Source organism: Kogia breviceps, chromosome 4, assembly GCF_026419965.1.
Source record: "Kogia breviceps isolate mKogBre1 chromosome 4, mKogBre1 haplotype 1, whole genome shotgun sequence".
Classification (NCBI taxonomy): domain Eukaryota; kingdom Metazoa; phylum Chordata; class Mammalia; order Artiodactyla; family Physeteridae; genus Kogia; species Kogia breviceps.
The window spans coordinates 33491247-33511599 of record NC_081313.1 but is presented as its reverse complement, the minus strand read 5'-3'; the positions used below and the strand labels follow the sequence as shown (position 1 = coordinate 33511599).

Below are 20353 nucleotides of genomic sequence, written 5' to 3'. Positions count from 1 at the left end.
TACACAGCCCCACCTGTTAGGTTTCCCTGGACTGTTCTTGATCCAATGATAGTAACTCTCTTGGATCTGAGCCTCCAACAATCACAAGTCCATTTACAAGTTTTGTGGTCAAGAGAATATTTCTCAGTCTTAATGCATAAGAAAAAAAAAACAACTAAAGCCTATCTGGTTGTTAGGTTAGACCTTTCGCATTCCTAATAGGTATTTCATCACATTTGCATAAACGTAAAGTTTGACAAAAATTGAGTCTTGGTCATGACATGCTATTTGCAGGTCCTATAATGCTCTCTTTCTGCAAATATATTCAACTATGATACTTTGCCCCTATATTTTTCTGTAGATGAAGCATACAATTCTGTAATCTCTAAGTTTTCCCTTTCTTCTCTTCAATATTTAAGTACTTTCTTGAAAATCTAAAAATATGGCTACACTTTGAAAAAGTGGTAGAACAGAAAATATGGCTGCTGTCCCATGCTCCAGGACCCACTCACTGCTATTTCCCACACTGGCACCTGAGTAAAATGTTAATATCTCTCCCAGCACCCAAAACACTTTACCCCTTCTCTTTTCTGTTTTTTCATCATCCCAATTGGTTGATTCTCCCTTGATCTATCATTAGGTCTTTGATTTTAGAAAATTCAGAGGACTCTTAAATAAATACCTCTCTACCATTTAGATACTTTGTTACTGGTTTGCTTTCTTTTTCTAAAAAGAGATCTTTTAAAAATATACCTTGAGCTTCCCTGGTGGCGCAGTGGTTGAGAATCCGCCTGCCGATGCAGGGGACACGGGTTCGTGCCCCAGTCTGGGAAGATCCTACATGCCGCGGAGCGGCTGGGCCCGTGAGCCATGGCCGCTGAGCCTGCGCGTACGGAGCCTGTGCTCCGCAACGGGAGAGGCCACAGCAGTGAGAGGCCCGTGTATCACAAAAATAAAAAATAAATAAAAATATACCTTGACCTTACTCCTAGTACATTTAAAGAACAGTTCTACTTACATTTCCCCTCTATGAGGTCACATCTCATGTTATTCAATTAACTTTTCTAGCCTTTTCCTAACAAGCCATCTTTATTATTTTATGGAAGATCTTTGTTAACTTCCTTTTTCATGGCATTTTTGTGTATGTGCCCACTTCTCACACATTTTATTTTGCCTTCAAAATAAACTCCTCTATCTTCTCCCCCTCATATTCATAGGAACGCTTTTTTATTGGCCCTTGTTTGTTGCTAATCTAAATAATATTCTGGGGACTTCCCTGGTGGTCCCGTGGTTAGGGCTCTGCACTTACTTACACTGCAGCGGGCATGGGTTCGATCCCTGGTCAGAGAACTAAGATCCTGCATGCCGCGAGGCCCAACCAAAAAAAATTTTTTTTTATTTTTTAAATAAATAAATGATATTCTGCCACTCAGGATGGCTTTCCCTCATCCCTCTGTCTTCCTATGGGTATTTAACCTAGTTTTCTAGATACGCCCCCCCCACCCCCCAAAAAAATACTTCTAGAAAATTCACCAGAAATCTGAACCACATCAACAAAGTGTCTGAGATAACAGAACGCCATCTTTCTCCACCACCTTACCCTTTGGCTCTAAAAAGCACTGCCATACTCTGGTTTCTCTTCAGATCGCATACATCCTTCATCTTTTACTAAAAAGCACTGCCCACCCTCCTGGACAATAAGCAAGGCAGTTCCGTAACTTCACATACAAGAGTAGGGCTAAGCACTTGTTTATCTGCTCTTTCTCTCTGAGACACAAGGCCCAAATTTCTGAGCTTCCTGTAATCCCTTTGGAAAGGATTTGGGATCTTGGAGAAGAGCCCTAGGCCTTGGGCAATTTAGATCAGAGGCCCCATAACTCCAGGCTAATGGCGCAATCAGGCTAATCCGTACAAAGCACAGAACAAGCAAGCGCCCTCCCCGGCCTTGTGCTGCCAGCACCCCCTGTATTATCCCTGTGGTCGCGTTTCCCCACTAGCCCCACAGAGTCAGAAACCAAGCCTCCAGCTCTACATTCATGTCGTGTGGGTAGAGAGCTGCTGGGAAACGAAAGGCACTCTTGGGACACCCAGGGGCTATGCCAAAGGTGCGCCGGGGCACCAGCCTGCCTTTACGGAGGTGGGAAAGGGTGGGTAGGGTAGGGGTACCAGCTGGGAATGGCCTGTGTGGAGGACTCACCCATAACATGTATCTGTCACCACAGGAGCAGGATGATGTGAGGCTGACTGCAGTCCTCTTATTTGAGAATCTGGCATCCCTAACAGGAAGAAGGTGGAAGATTTTTTTTTGCTGAAGAAATTTTAAAAAGCATGATTTCATTCATTTTCCACCTCTGGGATCCCAATCCCAAGATTAGAACTGTAAGCGGCCCTTGCACAGACACCTGCACCTCCTCCTCTCCCCATGGCCGAGAGGGTGCCGGGAAGCCTGGTCTAGCTGGACCGGAAACCAGGTCTGAAGGCACCACTCGTAAATGAACCTGAAAACCAATTTTCCCGTCCTGGGTGCTTTTTTGCCATCACTGCCCGAGTTTGTGCTTCCATCTTTGAAACTGGGAAGGTGGCAGCACTGACTGTAAAGCCCTCACATCACAGACTTTTACTGCTCCTTTCCCAACACACAACCAGTCAGTGTGTCTTCCCATCTGGACAGGGAGCCCACATCATGGACTGTGATGCAGGAAACTCTGTTTTTCAGGCTTGCTGTGATGTCCTGATCATCTGCATTCCTTTTCTGGGCCTCCAGGAACTCTATGGGGTATTCGATCATCTCCTTGATGGTCAGGATCTACCAAGGGCCAGGAATTTCTACAGGCAATTCTGTGTGAAGCTGCTGAGTGTGCTGCTTTGCAGCTGGTGAGTGTGTGGTTCGAGCCCTAGTCCAGGAAGATCCCACATGCCGCGGAGCAACTGAACGCGTGCGCCACTACTGACCCTGCACTCTAGAGCCCGCGAGCCACAACTACTGAGCCCGCATGCTGCAACTACTGAAGCCCACGTGCCTAGAGCCCATGCTCCACAACGAGAAGCCACTGCAATGAGAAGCCCGTGCACCACAATGAAGAGTAGCCCCCACTCGCCGCAACTAGAGAGAGCTCGCACACAGCAACGGAGACCCAATGCAGCCAATAAATTAATTAATTAACTAATTTTAAAAAAAATAGATGCTCAATTTGTGGATCCAAATCCTACCTCTTAGGGTAAGACGTGAGCATGGGGGCCTAGCCCCACCCTGCACTGACCCTCAGTGAGAGCCTTCCTGTGCTGCACAGCTTGGGCCTCGGCTTTCTTCATTCACTGGACATTGCTATTCTCTCCATTTCAGGGCTCCAAGCACTTCGACAAGACCCCTGCATCGGTGTCCAGAGAGCAGCCAAAGCTGCCTTGCAGACCCTCTTGAGAAGGTGCAAAGAGATGAGCATCCATCTGTAAACCATCAGGAAATAAACCACTAGGCCTTTTCTATAACTGACTCCTGTCTTCATCCTCATAACTCACAAACTTGCAACATCTTGAGGAAAGAGACGGCACCTAGAGTGGGGATGTTGAAGTGGTGGTATCTTCCTTACCCTCCAGGCTCTCCCTGGTGGCTTCTGTTAGCAAAAACCACGCCCACCAATTCACTTGAGGAGTAACTTGTGATTTGAGCGGTGACAGCCCCATGGCTTTGCATAGGACAGCCCTCTATCTTGGGAAGCTTACATCCCAGAAGATATCAAAAAATGACAGAACATGAAACAATTCTGCCGCCATTAAGAAGAGAACCACTGCTATTTTCCACACAGAGCCCTTTTGTCTCATATCTTTGCCAGCTTTGGCTTACTACTCACACTCTTTTCTCTCTAAAAAACAGTCCCACGACAAACTTTAACCTGTCTGTTCTTAAGTTGTAATTTATGTGTCGAGACTGTGCCAGGTACTTTTCTGCAAAAGCCCCTTTCTGACATTCTATTAAATTTCATAGTTTCCTTTCCATTTTTATCCTAGAACATTGATCCCTTTGAACTGTGTGTATGCGGGTACGCATGTGTTAAACCTTCGTAGCATCTGAATAATAACTCTTCACTCTTTTTTCACAATGCACACCTGAAAGGTTACATACAGGAAATCATGTACAGACAAAGAAGTTTCTAACACAGAGCCTGGGACTCATTTACCACCACCGCTATCAGGATCATTCATGAGCAACATTACTTTTTTGCTATTATTTTTATCTTATTGACATCTAAATTTCAAACACTGAGCTCAAGTATATGCTGGCCCTTTGTTCAGATTTTTGAAATAAAGATAAATGGACAGACAGCTTTAAGGGTGCAATGTATTTAACATTGCACGTTAAATAATTAGAGAAAATCTAAGGGGTGGCATAACTATATACCTTTATACGTTTAGTAGCACAAGTATAGGGACAAGCCATGCAACTGGAGGAAAAAACCTGTTCAGGACCGAACAGAGAGGTCCTTGGCTGCTGACAGAATCTCCCCTTAACTTCAGACTTGAGAAAAACCAGGAGTCTGTCAGTATACAAAAACCACTGAATTCAGGACAAACAGTAACAGGATATTAAGGAACTGGCTCTGGCCAGTTGGGACTGTGGAGGCCAGTCTGAAGTAAGCAGGGTTGGCTAGAGGCTGGAAATGTTGCAGCTCAAGTCCAGGATCTGCAGATAAGAACAGCAGTCTAGAGACAGAATGGTTAGTGCATTCTTCAAAGATCCCCAGTTTTCCAAACAAGTTCTAGGATGCTCTACTCAAACAGCGGCAACTTATTAAACTGATGTTCCTCTTTATAAATCCCTATTTACCTATATTCTAACCCCTTCATCCCCAAGCTCTGTGGGAAAGCATCTTTTGTTTCTACAAAACATTTTAAGAACCAAAGGAATCTTTTAGGTCAGAGATTTTAGGCCAGAGTCCCATTTATTCACTCACTTAACAAATATTTGTTGACTGCCTATAATTTACAAGGCACTGTTATAGCCACTGGGGCTACAACCGTGAGGAAAAAAATAGAAAAATTCTACCCTCATGGAGCTTATACTCTATGACATCTGTGTAGAAATTCCAGAGGATGGAGCTAGCCTCCAAGATGGCTCCATGATTCCTTCCTCCTGATGGTTATGTACCCCCCTCCCACAGTGAACAGAAATGCCCTGTGCAATCAATACAATCGTTCAGAAATAACAGTGTGACTTCCAAGCCAAGGTCATAAATCGTTTTGCACTCTCTTGAATCACTCACTCTGGGGGAAGCCAGCTGCCAACATAAGGACACTCAAGCGGCCCCAAAAGAGGTCCATGTGGCCAAGAATTGATGCCTTCTGCAAACAACCAGAGCTAACTTACTAGGCTCGTTCATGAGCCATCTTGGAAATGGATCCATGAGCCCTGCGTAAAGCCTGCAGATGACTGAAGCCTCAGTTGACACACTGACTGGACTATGGGATAAAAGACAGACTGCCCAATTAAATTTGAATTTCAGGTGAACGATGAGTAATTTTTTTAGTAAAAGTATGTCCTGATTATTGCATGGGACACACTTCTACTAAGGAATTATTTATCATTTTTCTAAAATTCAATTTTAACTGAGCATCTTATATTTTTATTTGCTAAATCAAGCAACCCCAGTTGAATCTAACGGGAGTCCTGAGCCGGAATCACTAAGCTAAACCACTCCTGAATTCCTGAACCACAAAACTGTATGAGATAATAAATCCATGTTGCCTTAAGGCACTAAGCTTTAAGGTAATTTGCTACGCACCAGTGGATAACTATTACACAGAAAGTCTGTGATTCCACTCAAAGTCGTATGCAAATTTATGTGCATAATGCATAGGTGTATTTTCTGGGTAATGGCTTTGATTAAATTCTTAATGGAGTCAGAAGCTATTCCCAAGCATAACATACATGAAACAGAGCCAGAAAAAGAAGGCAAGAGACGCGGGTTTAGTTGACCTCTTTGACGGGTTAAGTCAAATGACATTTCCAATAGAACTTTCTGCAATGACGGAAACGTTCTATATCTGCACTGGCCAATCAACATGGTGGCCACTAGCCACGTGTGGCAACTGAACACTTGAAATGTGCCTAGTCCATCGGAGGAATTAAGCTTTTAATTTTAAGTTTAAGCAGCCATACGTAGCTAGTAGCTACAGTATTGCACAAGACGATATCAGAACACGGGGCACGGCTTCCCTGGTGGCGCAGTGGTTGGGAGTCTGCCTGCCGATGCAGGGGACGCGGGTTCATGCCCCAGTACGGGAAGATCCCACATGCCGCGGAGCAGCTGGGCCCGTGAGCCGTGGCCACTGAGCCTGCGCGTCCGGAGCCTGGAAGATCCCACATGCCGCGGAGCAGCTGGGCCCGGGAGCCGTGGCCACTGAGGCTGCGCGTCCAGAGCCTGTTTTCCGCAACGGGAGAGGCCGCGGCAGTGAGAGGCCCGCGTACTGCCAAAAAAAAAAAAACCAAAAAGGAACATGGGGCAAAGAGTCATCACAGAATTTGGGCTGAGCCACCCAGAACTATAGGGCTTTCTCAAGAAGTATAAATTCACTGACACAAGACCTTGTCTGATACTTCTTTATATATCCATCTCCACTATTACTCTCCACCCATCCTAGCAACCAGCAGAGCCTTCCTTATCATTGATTGGTGGAAATTAGGCAGAATGGCCCCACGAAACACGCATCACGGCTAAATCTTTGTCTAAACCCTAATCTTAGAAGGATTCACCATGACAAGAATTTCCGAGTCTTTTTTGTTGTTGTTGTGGTACGCGGGCCTCTCACTGTCGCGGCCTCTGCCGCTGCGGAAGCACAGGCTCCGGACGCACAGGCCCAGCGGCCATGGCTCACGGGCCCAGCCGCTCCGCGGCCTGTGGGATCTTCCCGGACCGGGGCACGAACCCGTGTCCCCTGCATAGGCAGGCGGACTCTCAACCACTGCGCCACCAGGGAAGCCCCGAGTCTCTTTTTATCATATTCCAGCTTCACCTCTTACTAGCTGTGTGACTTGGGAAAATCATTTTACCTGTCTGTTTCCACATCTGTAAATTGGGATCATAATTATCTACCTCAAGGTGCTATTGTGAAGATGAAATGTATTACTGTACATGTAAAGCACTTAGAAACCTCGCACAGAATCACTTTTAAGCAAATGTTAACTGTACAATGTAAATATTAATATAGTAACAAATTTATTATTAGAATCACAAATTTTAACATAAACTCGGCGACTGGCATATAAAGCCAGCTGATTATCCTACCTCACGTGGCCACGTTCCTGGCTCGGCGAAAGTTGCTGCCCTTCTTGAGAGGATGTAGACAAGACGGCCCCTCTAGTCAGAGGATCCCAGCTCAGCTGTTCTGGCGGCCTCTTACTGACTGCAATTCCCCATCGCAGCCTTCTTATTTGCTGTCTTATCATACAGAATAAGCCACAGTCAGGCTGTGCGACAGGGGAAATTTAGACCTATTTGCTCTCCCCAACAATTATTTCTCGTAATCCCTGCCAACCACTACCGTCCGCCCTCAAGGAGTTACCCCCCGCCCCACTTGATGCCTCTCTTTCCGTCAGTCCTCCACTGGCCTCCGTGGTTCATCTCTATGGTTCAAACACAGCCATGTTACTTGGGGCTGAGAGACTTACTGAGGGTCTTAGGGAAAGAGAGTTCTAGAGAAAAATTATGTTCAAGAACTCGTGAAGAAATTACAGATTTGTTTTTCATTGTTACTCCTGCTGCTTGCCTCACTATTATTTGCATATGTAATCGTTTTTCAACTTGTGTTTACTTTAGGATAGAGATTCAACGATGTTCACAGACTGCTTAATGGGCCCTCGCTACTTTGAAGCGCTCTGAATCACATTATTTTGCAATTCAGCTCTCTGCCCTTTAACCCAACAATGAGAGCCAGTGTTCTGCTGGTAAATCAGGGACGTTTAGCTTGGCTGACCTTGCTAAGAAGGCAGTTTTACCAGAAAAGAGGAAAATAAAAAATCACATATGGGAAGAAAGAAATAGGCTTCCAAAGAAGCCAGGGGGATTGCTTCATTGGAATTGTCCCCTTACCGCCATAGTTTTAGAAGTTTAAATCAAGACCAGCCACTTCTGCTGGAGATCTCAAGAGACTCCAAGATTGCAGCAAAGTATTTTCTAAAAGTGTTTTATTATCACTTGATTTAGTCCCCAACCCTGCCACTCTCCTTCAGATTACCTAAGTATAAAACTAGAGAATGCATGTCAGTCACACATGGTAGCATCTTGTGAGCTAAACAGGAGCTTTGATCTACACCCCTGACAGAAAGCAACTCTCTGACAAGCAAACTTCTATAGTTGCAGTCTGGGAATTATCATTTCTTGGAATTTCTCTTTCTTTCTAATTTACTGCAGGTATCCCTAAGACTGGGACAGTAGAAAACATGGGTAGAGTCAGGAGCGACATGAGGGAAAGACAGTGGGGTTCATTACAAAAATGTACGTGTGTTTCCGTACATATAAAAATCACCAAGTCATGACCTGAGAAACGGCATTTACTTCTTACCTCTACTTTGTCAAACTTTATTTATCCAAAAAAAAACTATCTTACTTATTTGTATTCCTTCTGGACACACTGCCCTGGATTTTATTTATTGAATTATGTGGTTATCCTGAAAGCAAGATAAATTTGGAGAGCACGATTTTCTAAATATATGTGACTCATAGTTTCTTTTTCAATTTGGGAGCCACCAAAAAACACAAAATAAGAAATCCTTCTTTCTACCTTACCTACCACTTCCTCCAAATATTCTGAGGTCAATCTTCAGGATTAAATTGACCAATGCCCTAACACTTCAATTGAACATTGGTGAAAAAGAAGCTCAATCTTAAAAATGGGAAACCTGGAGAATTGCTTATTGTCTGCAGGACAGTTTAACCAGGACTTTTAAAATTTTTCTGGGGAATATGGGGGAGTTGAAATTTATCTTTACCTTGAGTCCAGTGGAATTATAGGAAAGTCATTAATTATCCCACATCCAACCCTCAGTGACTCTGCTTAGGGCTGGGATGGTGAGAATGTTGTCAGACCTGTGGATGGAGGTAGACAGGCCTGTGGGGCCATTATCCAGTCTGTTACTTCCATAGAGGATGGAATGGAGCCCCATGACAATAGCAGAAAGGTGTTACTAAGAGATGAAGACGGCTAAATAGCAAAGGGCCAAATATTGAATGACAAATCAGGTTATAGTATATCTGGAAGACACTGGGTTGCCAGAAGAAGTTCTTGAACAAGGTAATAAAATAATAACTTAGTATTTTAGCATGTAATTACCAGAATAGATAAACTGGTAAATCAGACAGTAGGTGATAGACTTTTGGACTCAGGAACTATTATAAAAAGAAATGACAGGGTGGTAAATTACTAGTAGGGAGATTGAATCAGTAATCAAAAACCTCCCAACAAACAAGTCTAGGGCCAGATGTCCTCTCCGGTGAATGCTACCAAACATTTAAAGGAGAGTCAATACCAATCTTTCTCAAAAGCTTCCAAAAAATAGAACACTTCCAAACTCATTTTATGAGGCCTGCATTACCCCGATACCAAAAGCAGACAAGGATGCCACAAGACAGGAAAGTTACAGACCAATATCCCTGATGAATATAGATGCAAAAGTCCTCAGCAAAACATTAGCAAATCAAGTTCAACATTATATTAAAAGGATCATACACCATGATATGCTTGAGTGAGATTTATGGCATAACTTAGTTCATAGGAATCTAGATCAACTTTATCTTCTATGAGATATCATGTCAACCAATTGCATTGATGACATGCTGATTGGACCTAGTGAACAAGAAATAGCAACTACTCTAGACTTATTGTTAAGACATTTGTATGTTAGAGATTGGGAAATAAATCTGACTAAACTGAGAGTATCTCAGTGAAATTTCTAGGGGTCCAATGGTGTGGGGCCATGTGGAGACATCCCATCTACAGTGAAGGATAAGTTGTTGCATCCTGCCACTCCTACAACCAAGAAAAGCACAACGCCTAGGGGGCCTCTCACTTCACAGCAAAAAACAAAAAAAAAGTGCTGAAACAGGCCTTAGTATTTTGGAGCCAAGTCCTGCCATCCTCTGCAAATAACTACTCTTCTTTCAAGAAACAACTCTTGGCTTGCTACTAGGCCTTAGTAGAGACTGAACACTTAATTGTGGGCCACCAAGTTACCATGTGAGCTGAGCTGCCCATCATGAACAGGGTGTTATCTGACCCACCGTGCCAGAAATTTGGGCATGCACAGCGGCATTCCATCATCGAATAGAAGTGATGTGTATGTGATTGGCCTGAGCAGGCCAAAGCGCATAAGTAAGTTATGTGAAGAAGTGATGCAAATGCCCATAATCTTTACTCCTGCTACACTGCCTTCTCTCACCCATGTTCACCTATGGCCCCATGGTACACGATGAACACCATGATCAGCTGACAAAGGAAAAGAGAACTCATGCGTGGTTTACAGATGGGTCTGCACAACATGCAGCCACCACCCATGAGCAGACAGTGGTGACACTACAGTCCCTTCTCTGAAAACAGCAGTGAAGGGAAATCCTCCCAGTGGACAGAACTTCGAGCAGGGCACCTCATTGTCCACTTTGCTTGGAAGGAGAGGTGGTCAGAGGTGCGAATATATACAGATTCCTGGGCTGTGTCCCATGATTTGGCTAGATGGTCAGAGACTTGGAAATACATGATTGGAAAATTGGGGCCAAGAAAATATAGGGAAGAGGAACATGGATAGACCTTTCTGAATTTTCAAAAAATATGAAGGTATTTGTGTCCCATGTAAATATTCACCAAAATGTGACCCCAGCAGCAGAGGGCTTTAATAATCAAGTAGAGAGAATGACTTGTTCTGTGGAACCAGTCAGCCTCTTTCCCCAGCCATTCCCATCATAACCCAATGGGCTCGTGAACAAAGTGGCCATCATGGCAGGGATAGAGATCATGCTTAGACTCAGCAACATGGAGTTCCACTCACTAAGGCTGACCTGGCCACGGCCACCACTGAGTGACCAGTCTGCCAGCAGCAGAGACTAACACTGAGTCCTCCGTACAGCACCATTCCCCAGGGTGATCAGCTAGCTACCTGATGGCACATTGATTACATTGAACAAAACATCTATTATGGAAGGGGTGGTGTTTTGTTCTCACCAAAATTGACACGAAGCGTGCATATGGATTTGCCTTCTCTGCATCCAATGCTTCTGCTACTACCATCTGTGGACTTACAGAATGTCATATCCACTGTCGTGGTATTCCACACATCATTGCTTCCAATCTACGAACTCACTTCACAGCAAGTGCTGCAATGGGCACATGCTCGTGGAATTCACTGGTGTTACCATGTTCCTCACCATCCTGAGACGGCTGGCTTGATAGGATAGTGGACTGGCCTTTTGAAGATTTAGTTACAGTGCCAGCTAGGTGGCAATACCTTGCAGGGCTGGGGCAAGAATCTGCAGAAGATTGTATATGCTCTGAATCAGCATCCGATGTATAGTGCTGTTTCTCCCATCCACTATTCAGAGAGCCAAGAACCAAGGGATGGAAATGGGAGTGGCATCACTCACTCACTGGCATCGCTCACTGTTATTATCCCTAGTAATCCATTAGCAAAATGTTTGCTTTCTGCTCCCACGATCTTATGCTCTGCTGGCCTAGAAGTCTTAGTTCCAGAGGGTGAATGCTTCCACCAGGAGACACAAAGATGATTCTATTGAATGGGAAGTTAAGACTGCCACCTGGCCACTTTAGGCTCTTCAGGCCTCTGAATCAACAGCTAAGGAAGGAAGTAACTGGGCTGACTGGAGTGACTGATCCTGACTACCGAGGAGAAATTGGACTACTACTCCCCAGTGGAGGTAAGGAAGAGCATGTCTGGGATACAGGAGATCCTTTAGGGCCTCTCTTGGTGATACCATGCCCTGTGATTAAGGTCAACGGAAAACAACAACATCCCAAGCCAGGCAGGACTACTAATGGCCCAGACCATTCAGGAATGAAGGTGTGGGTCACTGCATCATGTAAAGAACCACAACTAGCTGAGGTGCTTGCTGAAGGCAAAGGGAATACAGATTTGGTAGCTGAAGAAGAGAGTTAAAATACCAGCTACAACCACATGACCAGTTGTAGAAACGAGGACTGTAATTGTCCTGAATATTTCCTCTTTATTTTGTTATGAATTTGTGTGTGTCTATTAAGCAAATATCATGTTTTTCTTTCCTCTCTTATTTCCTTATCATGCAACATAAGATTATTTAATTTATATCATAGTATTTAAGTATTGTTCATTTTACATCATAGTATTTAAGTTACAGTATATCAAGGGGAAGTGTAAACATCCTTCAAGTTCTCTACCTCCTCTTCTGGGGAAAGGGTTAGTATATTTTTAGTTGTATGTAAGATAGTTGTATCATGTGAGATGGAATTCTAACCTTATTATTATCTTCATTTGGAATTTAAGGATGGTTTATTGAGATGTGTATGGGGGTTAATAAGTTAAGACAAGTTAATAAGGGGTGGGCTTGAGATGATTAATTTTGTGTCAACTTGACTGGGCTGTAGGATGCCCAGATATCTAGTTAAACATTTTTTCTGAGTGTGTCTGTGAGGGTGTTTTCAGAAGAGATTGACATTTGAATTGGTGGACTGAGTAAAGCAGATTTCCATCCCCCATGTAGGTAAGGATCAGTCAATCCATGGAGGACTCAAATAGAACAAAAAGTAGAGGAAGTTTGAATTCTCTCTCTCTCTACCTAATTGCTTGAGCTGAGACTGGTCTCCTCCTGACCTTGGGATGAGGCTTAAACCATTGGCACTCCTGGTTCTCAGGCCTTCAGAGTTGAACTGGAATTTACACCAGGGGTTTTCTGGGTCTGTAGCTTACAATGGTAGATCATAGGACTTCTTAGCTTTCATAATCACAGGAGCCAATTCCTTATAATAAATTATATATATATAATTATAGGGTTCTCTGAAGAACCCTAACTAATACACTCTACTTATATGTACAATATTTATATACACTACTTCTAAAATCAAATGAAAACTGAAGTAGCTATATTAATACCAGACAAAGTAGACTTCAAAACAAAGAATATATCAAAGAGACATTTGACTGGCAACAAATGGGTCAATTTATCAAGAGGACATAATAATCCTAAAAGTTTATTCACCTAAATCTACACAAAAAGTTAGAGATTTCAATACTCTCAGTAACTGATAGAACAAGCAGTCTGAAGATCAATAAGGATACAGAAGACTTGAACAACACTACCAAGCTGAACTTATTGACATGTGTGGAACACCCCACTGAACAACAGAAAGCAACTACTTTGCAAGTACACATGGAACATTCACCAAAATAGACCATATTCTGGGCCATAAAACAAATCTGTACAAATTTAAAAGGATTGAAATCATACAAAGTATGTTCTCTAATCACAGTGGAATTGAACTAGAAATCAATAACAGGAAGATATCTTGAAATCTCCAAAATATTTAGAGAATTAAATGTTATTCAATAAGAGAACAAGCCAGTGTTTATTAAAGCTCCATATCCTCAAGATCAAAATCTTGGCAGTCCCATTCCTAGGTGAGTATACCCCTAAACCCATTCAAACACACACACACACACACACACACACACACACACACACACAACACACACAGAGTAGATTCATGGAGCATTAGAGCTTTAAAAATTTGTTTCAATCCATTTTAAAATATCAGTTTAAGAAATTCATCATATTTATACAGCTGAATCTTTCTGAAAAGTTAAGGAAATTAACTACTGTGTTTTTATTTCAGTGACCAAATCTTATCTTAACTGTTGGCTTATTTTTGAATAGGACCAAGTATTGCAAAAAAATTAGAACCTGTTAACGTCCTAATCAACGAGAAGTGCTATTACCATCTTCAACATATCAGAATAGTGGTTAAGAGTATGATCTATGGAACCAAAGGGCTTGGATTTAAATCCTGTTTCCTCCATTTGTTATCTGTGTGAAGTTGGGTAAATCACTTACTTAGCTTCTCTATGCCTCCATTTCCTCATTTGTTAAACGAGGCTAATAATAGTACTTATTCCTAGTGTCCTTGAGCTGATTGAATGAGTTAATATAGGTAAAGTGCTCCCAGCAGGTTTAGGTTTAAATATTAATGCTGCTCTTTTCCTGCATTTGTGTCTTTGCAATCCACAGCCCAAGACTGAGTTCCAATGTTCCTTCTCAGAAGAGATGGTATATCCTAGCCTGAGTTGCTTGGGATTTGTATTAGGCATTTAAAACACTGTCATTATAATGTGAGAGAAAAATGTCTCTTAGAATACGTAGGGAGAATAAATCACGTTCCATAAATTGACTTTGCTCTCTTTACATTATTTGCCAAGATTGCCAAAGGGCAAGCTCGTGAGATAAGATTCCTCACCAACCCACTGGATGAAGCAACAGGTTTGACCAATAAATTACAGTAATTTATGGTCCCTTCTATGGGCTAAATGTGTCCCCTCAAAATTCATATGTTGAAGCCTTTATCCCCAAGGTGATGGTATTTGGAGATGGAACCTTTGGAAGGTACTTAGGTTTAGATGAGGTCAGAGGTCATAAGGGTAGCGCCCCCATGATAGGATTAGTGCTCTTATAAGAGGAAGAGACCAGAGCTCCCTCTCTTTCCACCATGTGAAGATACAGCAAGAAAGCAGCTGTCTGCAAACCAGGAAGAAGGCCCTCGCCAGACACTCAGTTTACTGGGACTTTGATCTTGGACTTCCCAGCCTCCAGGACCGTGAGAAATAAATATTGTTTAAACCATCCAGTCCATGGTGTTTTGTTATAGCAGCCAGAACTAAGACATTCATGTTCTCTCTCCCACCAACACGGGAAAGACTGTTGATCACAGATTAGAATTCCCAGTCTGCGTTCCAGGGAACTGTCAGCTGCAGCCACCCCCACTGTTAGAAGCAGGAAAAACAATCTCTTAATAAGCCAGCGTCCCAAGACCAACTTTTCCAGAACTTAGCCTTGCTTGTCAATATCGTTTGGATCTCAGGGATTTCTGTTTCTTCCTTAGGTCCTCTGCTTCATTCTCTACTGCAATTCTCAAGAGCGAGCATCCTCACCCTCCATCAATCTTCCACAGGGGACGTGAGACAAAAATCTCCTAAGTGTTGTCAAAAGAAAAAAAGGGAGAGAATTAAGAGGCCCACACTTCCATGGCACAAAAGATTAGTATTTCAGAATACCTGCCCTGTGGGTGTCTCAAGAGAACACTCCCACTCTGCACATGAACCTGCCCCTGCCTGGCAACACACAACTCAAACATAACAGCCACGTGTCCACAGGACAGTAAAGGGGCCAGCACTGTAGTGGAACAAGATGAGAATCACCCTGGGAGGCAGAAGAGCAATTTCTAGAGTAAACCAGCTATGTCACAATGGATAATAACTGTAAAATGGCCGTTTTATTGAGTATATACAGCCCGTGTCCTGAGTCACAGGGGGGCACAGAACCCTATCATCAAGTCCCTACCCTTACCAGTCCAGAGCAGGCTTGGAGACCAGATCTCCTCAAAGATGGCTTTCTCTCACATGTAATGAATCTGTGTACCACGTCCGCGGGAAGCAGCCAATCACTGCATTTTTTTTTTTTTTTTTTTTTTTTTTTTTTTTTTTTCGGTATGCGGGCCTCTCACTGCTGTGGCCTCTCCCGTTGCGGAGCACAGGCTCCGGACGCGCAGGCCCAGCAGCCATGGCTCACGGGCTCAGTCGCTCCGCGGCATGTGGGATCTTCCCGGACCAGGGCACGAACCCGTGACCCCTGCATCGGCAGGCGGACTCTCAACCACTGCGCCACCAGGGAAGCCCCAATCACTGCATTTTTAAGAGACTCCAGACACTTAGGAAATCTCCTCATCCTCCTACCAAAGTATTTAATCCTATGGGGCCACAATCATCCCATTAGAGAGCTTGTCCAGGTTTACATCACACCTGACTTCAGCAATTCCCCCCTCAACACCCTGGTGCTCAGTGTCTGTGCAGAGAAGAGTTTCTGGACTTAGAGTTCAGTGGGGGCCCTTTATAAACACACTGGTACACACTAGGGTTGCATATGATCTAATAATACACCAATCCTGAGACTTTCATGTTAATCAGTTTCTCCTGAGGGTGTCTGGTAAAACTTGCCTTTGATGAGAAAATTCCTTTCACCTGTCTGTGTTCCCGGCCCACTTGGTCAGCTGATTATTGCTTAACAGGCCCTCATCCAGCAGCACATATGCTTTATTCTTTCAATCAATGCTTCTCTGTCTTGAGCATCATTGATCTGTTATGTGCCTGAGGCCCCTCCCCTGGGGTTCAGTACCAGCCCCCTCTCACAGGGATGCTTGGAAATAACAGTGATAACAGAGTAGTTCTTAATGTTTGTCCTTTCACAGGAAACTGTCCTCAGCCTGTGAATCAAAAAGAACATTTTAGTGTTCTTTCTTGTGCCTACCTTTTCACCTTCAGCCCACCCCTTCTGAAACGACAGTCTTCCCATCTAGTCTCGTTAACCCTTGGATGAAAAAAGCAAATTGTTTTACATGATTGATGTTTTGAGGATAAAGCTGGAGCTTTGCCTGACAGGAATAAATAAAAAGACGAATTGTAGGTGCTTTGGTGGTCACAGCAGGGACTCCTATCATGCCATCAGCTTTCTTGTCCCCAAATGTGTGAACTGCCTGAAAGACCTAGGTAATTGAAAAGCATGCATATACCTCAGGTTTCTCAGATATTAACGGAAATTGCCTGCTACTGCGGTTGCTTTCTGGCTCAGTGTTCTGAAAGAGAACAGGTCATTCCATTTCTAGCTAACACTTTAACTAGTCCATCAAGGAAGAAAAGTCTCAGTGGACTGGTAGATAGCCGGGCTAATGCAGCAGCTCAATTCTGCCACTGCTGTACTAAGGATGCTCCAGTCTTCCCCCCTTCTCTCTCTCCCTCCCTCCCTCCCTTCTTTTCATTTCTCTTCTCTCCTCTTGTGTCTCCTCCTCCTCTCCTACCTCAGAGAAAGAAGAGTTGTAGATACACCTGAACACGCTAAGTATGTAACATCTTCCTTTATCTTCAAATTTATGATGACCACCTTCACTAGCTATTATGCTCATCTTACAAATAATCCAAACGCCTGTGGTGGGTCAGTATGTGTGTCAGTATGAGGGTGTAAGAAATGTTGGTAGGTATAGAAAAAAATATAGAACAAATGATAAACTGTGGGGTCGGTCCAAACATATTGATGAATCCACATATCTTAACCAAAAGGAAAAGTGATTAATAATTTATGTGCAGCTGTTTCGGGGAATGTTGAGTAAACCAGCCGCTCGGCACCTGCAGCTCTGAGTGGCTACTTAACAACAGGATGGACTCACAAGTCCCATATGAAGCTGAGATTAGCAATGATCTGCCTAGCTGAGAGGGGGGAGCTCTCAATCAAATGAGCCAGTTACCTGGCTTGTTGCTAGGCAACTCAAGAGTTCCAGGGGTCATTTGTCAGATGTTCCAGGGGTCATTTGTCATTTGTCAGTCTCTTGCCACTCCGCATCCCCACCGTACCCCACCTGAGTACCAAGAATATCCCCTCTGTTTCAAGGGACTTACAAGCACCCTGGACTGTTGCTCTTGGGAGGGAGGTTCCACGCAGAGCAGTTAGGAGGGGGCTCAGTAAATCTCACGGCGTTGATAAGCAGCACTTCTGTTGGTCAATTATTAGGAAATGTGTGGAGCGTCACAAGAAGGCACACTCCGACGCAATTAGGGGACCTTCCAAAGCAGCGTCTCTGCCCAGGTGACTTACAGTGTCCACTTAAAATGTGAGTGATGGCCAATAGGGTGTGACTGGGTTCCCATGTAGCTCCCTGAGACTGGCCAACGCACCAGCTGATTCCCTCCTCTCCCTCTGTCCCCTGCTAGGCCCAGAAGACTTTAACTTCAGCACTTCCTGCCTTCTCTTCCAAGGCTAGATCCCATCCCAGCCCGTGTCCCTCACCTGGTCTGAGGCACGGGAAAGGGCAGATGGGGACATTCTCACGCTACCTCTGCTCCCGTTGCAGTCAATTTTCATGGCATAAACAGTCCTCCCAGCTTTCCTCAAAGCCTTCTCTTCAGATGTTCAAGGACTTATTTTGGAAGTTTCAAAACGTGTTTGAAGTCTTAATGTTGAAGGTTACGTTCTTCTTGCAGCCCTGATGCCACAGTCCTAATTCACGCATAGACAGTTGTGAAGGTCTCTGTCCAACTAAAGGAAAGGTCAAGTATAAGGATGTTCGGAACACTTAAAAAGGCGTGAAATTTCTTATTTCAAGACAGCAACTCTGCAACTTCATTCACTGCTCCCCTCCTTCTCCACCAACTATTCACTCATCCCTTGGCTAGACCTGGAGGACATGATGCTGAATGAAATAAGCCAAATACAAAAAGATGAATACTGTATAATCTCACTTTTAGGAGGTATCTAAAACAGTCAAAGTCATGGAGCAGAGAGTAGAATGGTGGTTGCTAGGGGCTAGGGGCAGGGGAAAATGGGGAAGTGATGGTCAAAAGGTATCAAGTTTCAGTTATGCAAGGTAAATGAGTTCTAGAGATCTACCCTATAGCACAGTGCCCGAGGCTATCAATGCTATAACGTACACTTAAAATGTTCTAACAGGGAAGATCTTATGTTAAGTGTTCTCACCATAATAATAATAATAATAATGAGGGTGGGAGGAAACTTCGGGAGATGTTGGGTATGTTTATGGTCTGGATGGTGGTGATGGTTTCACAGATGTATACTTATCCCCAAACTCATGTACAGCTCTTTACATGTCAATCATACCTCAATAAAGTAGTTTGAAATTTTTTAAAATATAAAAAAGAGCACATTAGCCATCCCTCATGGAAAGTCTTTAAAATTAAACATAACACAGACTTTAAAATTCCAAAGTATAGTATCTTTAATGAGTTTTTAAATCATTGTCACTTAAACTAAAGTTTCATTGAAATGTATCAGAAAAATACAGAGATATTATTTGTATATAAAAGCATATTTTAAATTCCATTGAAGCCCACTCATTTCATCAACTACAGCTGTTATTTTGTTGTGATGAAAGAAGATTAGGGAATAAATAGAAGGCTAATGCCTCAAATGGATCTACGTGTAGAGCCCCCTGAAAAATCTAAGTACGTATCCACATTAGAGAACGCTTCTCCCAAATACGCAATCACTCAATAGCTCAGGCATGAACGATGCTTCCTACAAGAGGAAAGGGGAGGAGGGGGACAAATTGCAGGTCTTGTGTTTGGAAAACACAAGAGAAGCTCCAGAGAGAAGCCTCAATTGTAAATACTTGTTCTCAGACAAGAAAGTAGAAGGTGCCCCTGTGACCGTAACATGATGGATTCCACTCTGATAGCAGTGATTCAACCTCCTGACAAGATGAGGGATCTCTAGGTGTTGCGCTTGGCATGGAATAATTGTATCTGCCTTTTTCCATTCGAGGTCCCCTTTGTGTTCAGTTTCACTGAGCGAAGCCAGCCTCCCTAATCTTTGTTTTCATAATCAATTTGTGGAGTGTGTTCTGGTCGGTTCTTTTAATCATACTAAAAAGAATCATAGAGCATTCCAATTTCTCTAATCCAACCCTCTAATTTTCAGATTAAATAAAAAGTCAAGGTCCAGAGAAGTCAGCAATTTTTCCAAGAACACACAGCTCCTTCAGAGGTTCACCAATATCCTTCAGCCTGACTGACATTTAAAAAGAGAAGAAAAAGAGGATGTGGATTCAGGTTTGGGAGAACAAGGGGTTGTGTCATTATGCAGGGCCTGGGGATTGGGAGAAGTGGACATGGAGCGGAAGGAGAAAGAATGGGCCCGCGTGCTGAGAAGCTGTCTACGGGGCCGAGCGTGCAGAGGTTTTAACCCGGCCACGCGGCTGCAGGATCGCGAGCAGGCCCACCGGGCGCCGGGAGCTACGGGGCTTCGGCGGCGCAGGGCCGGATGCTGGTGACGGAGATGCTCTGTCCTCGGCATCTCAGGACGCCGGCCTCACACTCTGTCATCGTCCGCTCCCTGCCATTCGCCTCCACGCAGACGCTGAACCCTGTTTCCTCGCACTCCGAGGCGGCTCTGCAGACACATTTGCTGCTCTGGGCTGGAAAAAGAAGCGAGACAGGCTTGGTGGCCCATGGTGGAGGTGGGGAAGACAAGGCACATCACGTCCAGAGTCGTGATGTTTGGTGACTGGAGAGCTATAGAAGCTCCTGCCTCGCGTGATGCAATCAACTACCCTCCCCTCTCCCCGACCCCCA

At 43.9% G+C, this 20353-nt stretch overlaps 2 protein-coding genes and 1 pseudogene across 2 annotated transcripts in view; 2 read left to right on the top strand and 1 right to left on the bottom strand.

Annotated features, from left to right (window-relative positions):
• The window catches only part of MROH2B (maestro heat like repeat family member 2B), a 54026-nt gene extending 50597 nt beyond the window's left edge, over positions 1-3429 (top strand). The window contains 4 exon segments of the mRNA XM_059062334.1: positions 2202-2279; positions 2281-2358; positions 2696-2836; positions 3223-3429. Of these exon segments, the coding sequence (XP_058918317.1) occupies positions 2202-2279; positions 2281-2358; positions 2696-2836; positions 3223-3429 (504 nt within the window).
• A 5771-nt stretch (positions 3430-9200) lies between these two features.
• Positions 9201-12180, top strand: LOC136794129 (uncharacterized; annotated as a pseudogene).
• Positions 12181-18974: 6794 nt separating this feature from the next.
• Positions 18975-20353, bottom strand: part of C7 (complement C7) — a 53653-nt gene continuing 52274 nt past the window's right edge. Inside the window, exon 18 of the mRNA XM_059063455.2 lies at positions 18975-20196. Within this exon, the coding sequence (XP_058919438.1) occupies positions 20015-20196 (182 nt within the window). The 3' untranslated portion in view covers positions 18975-20014. The remainder of the gene's footprint in view (positions 20197-20353) is intronic.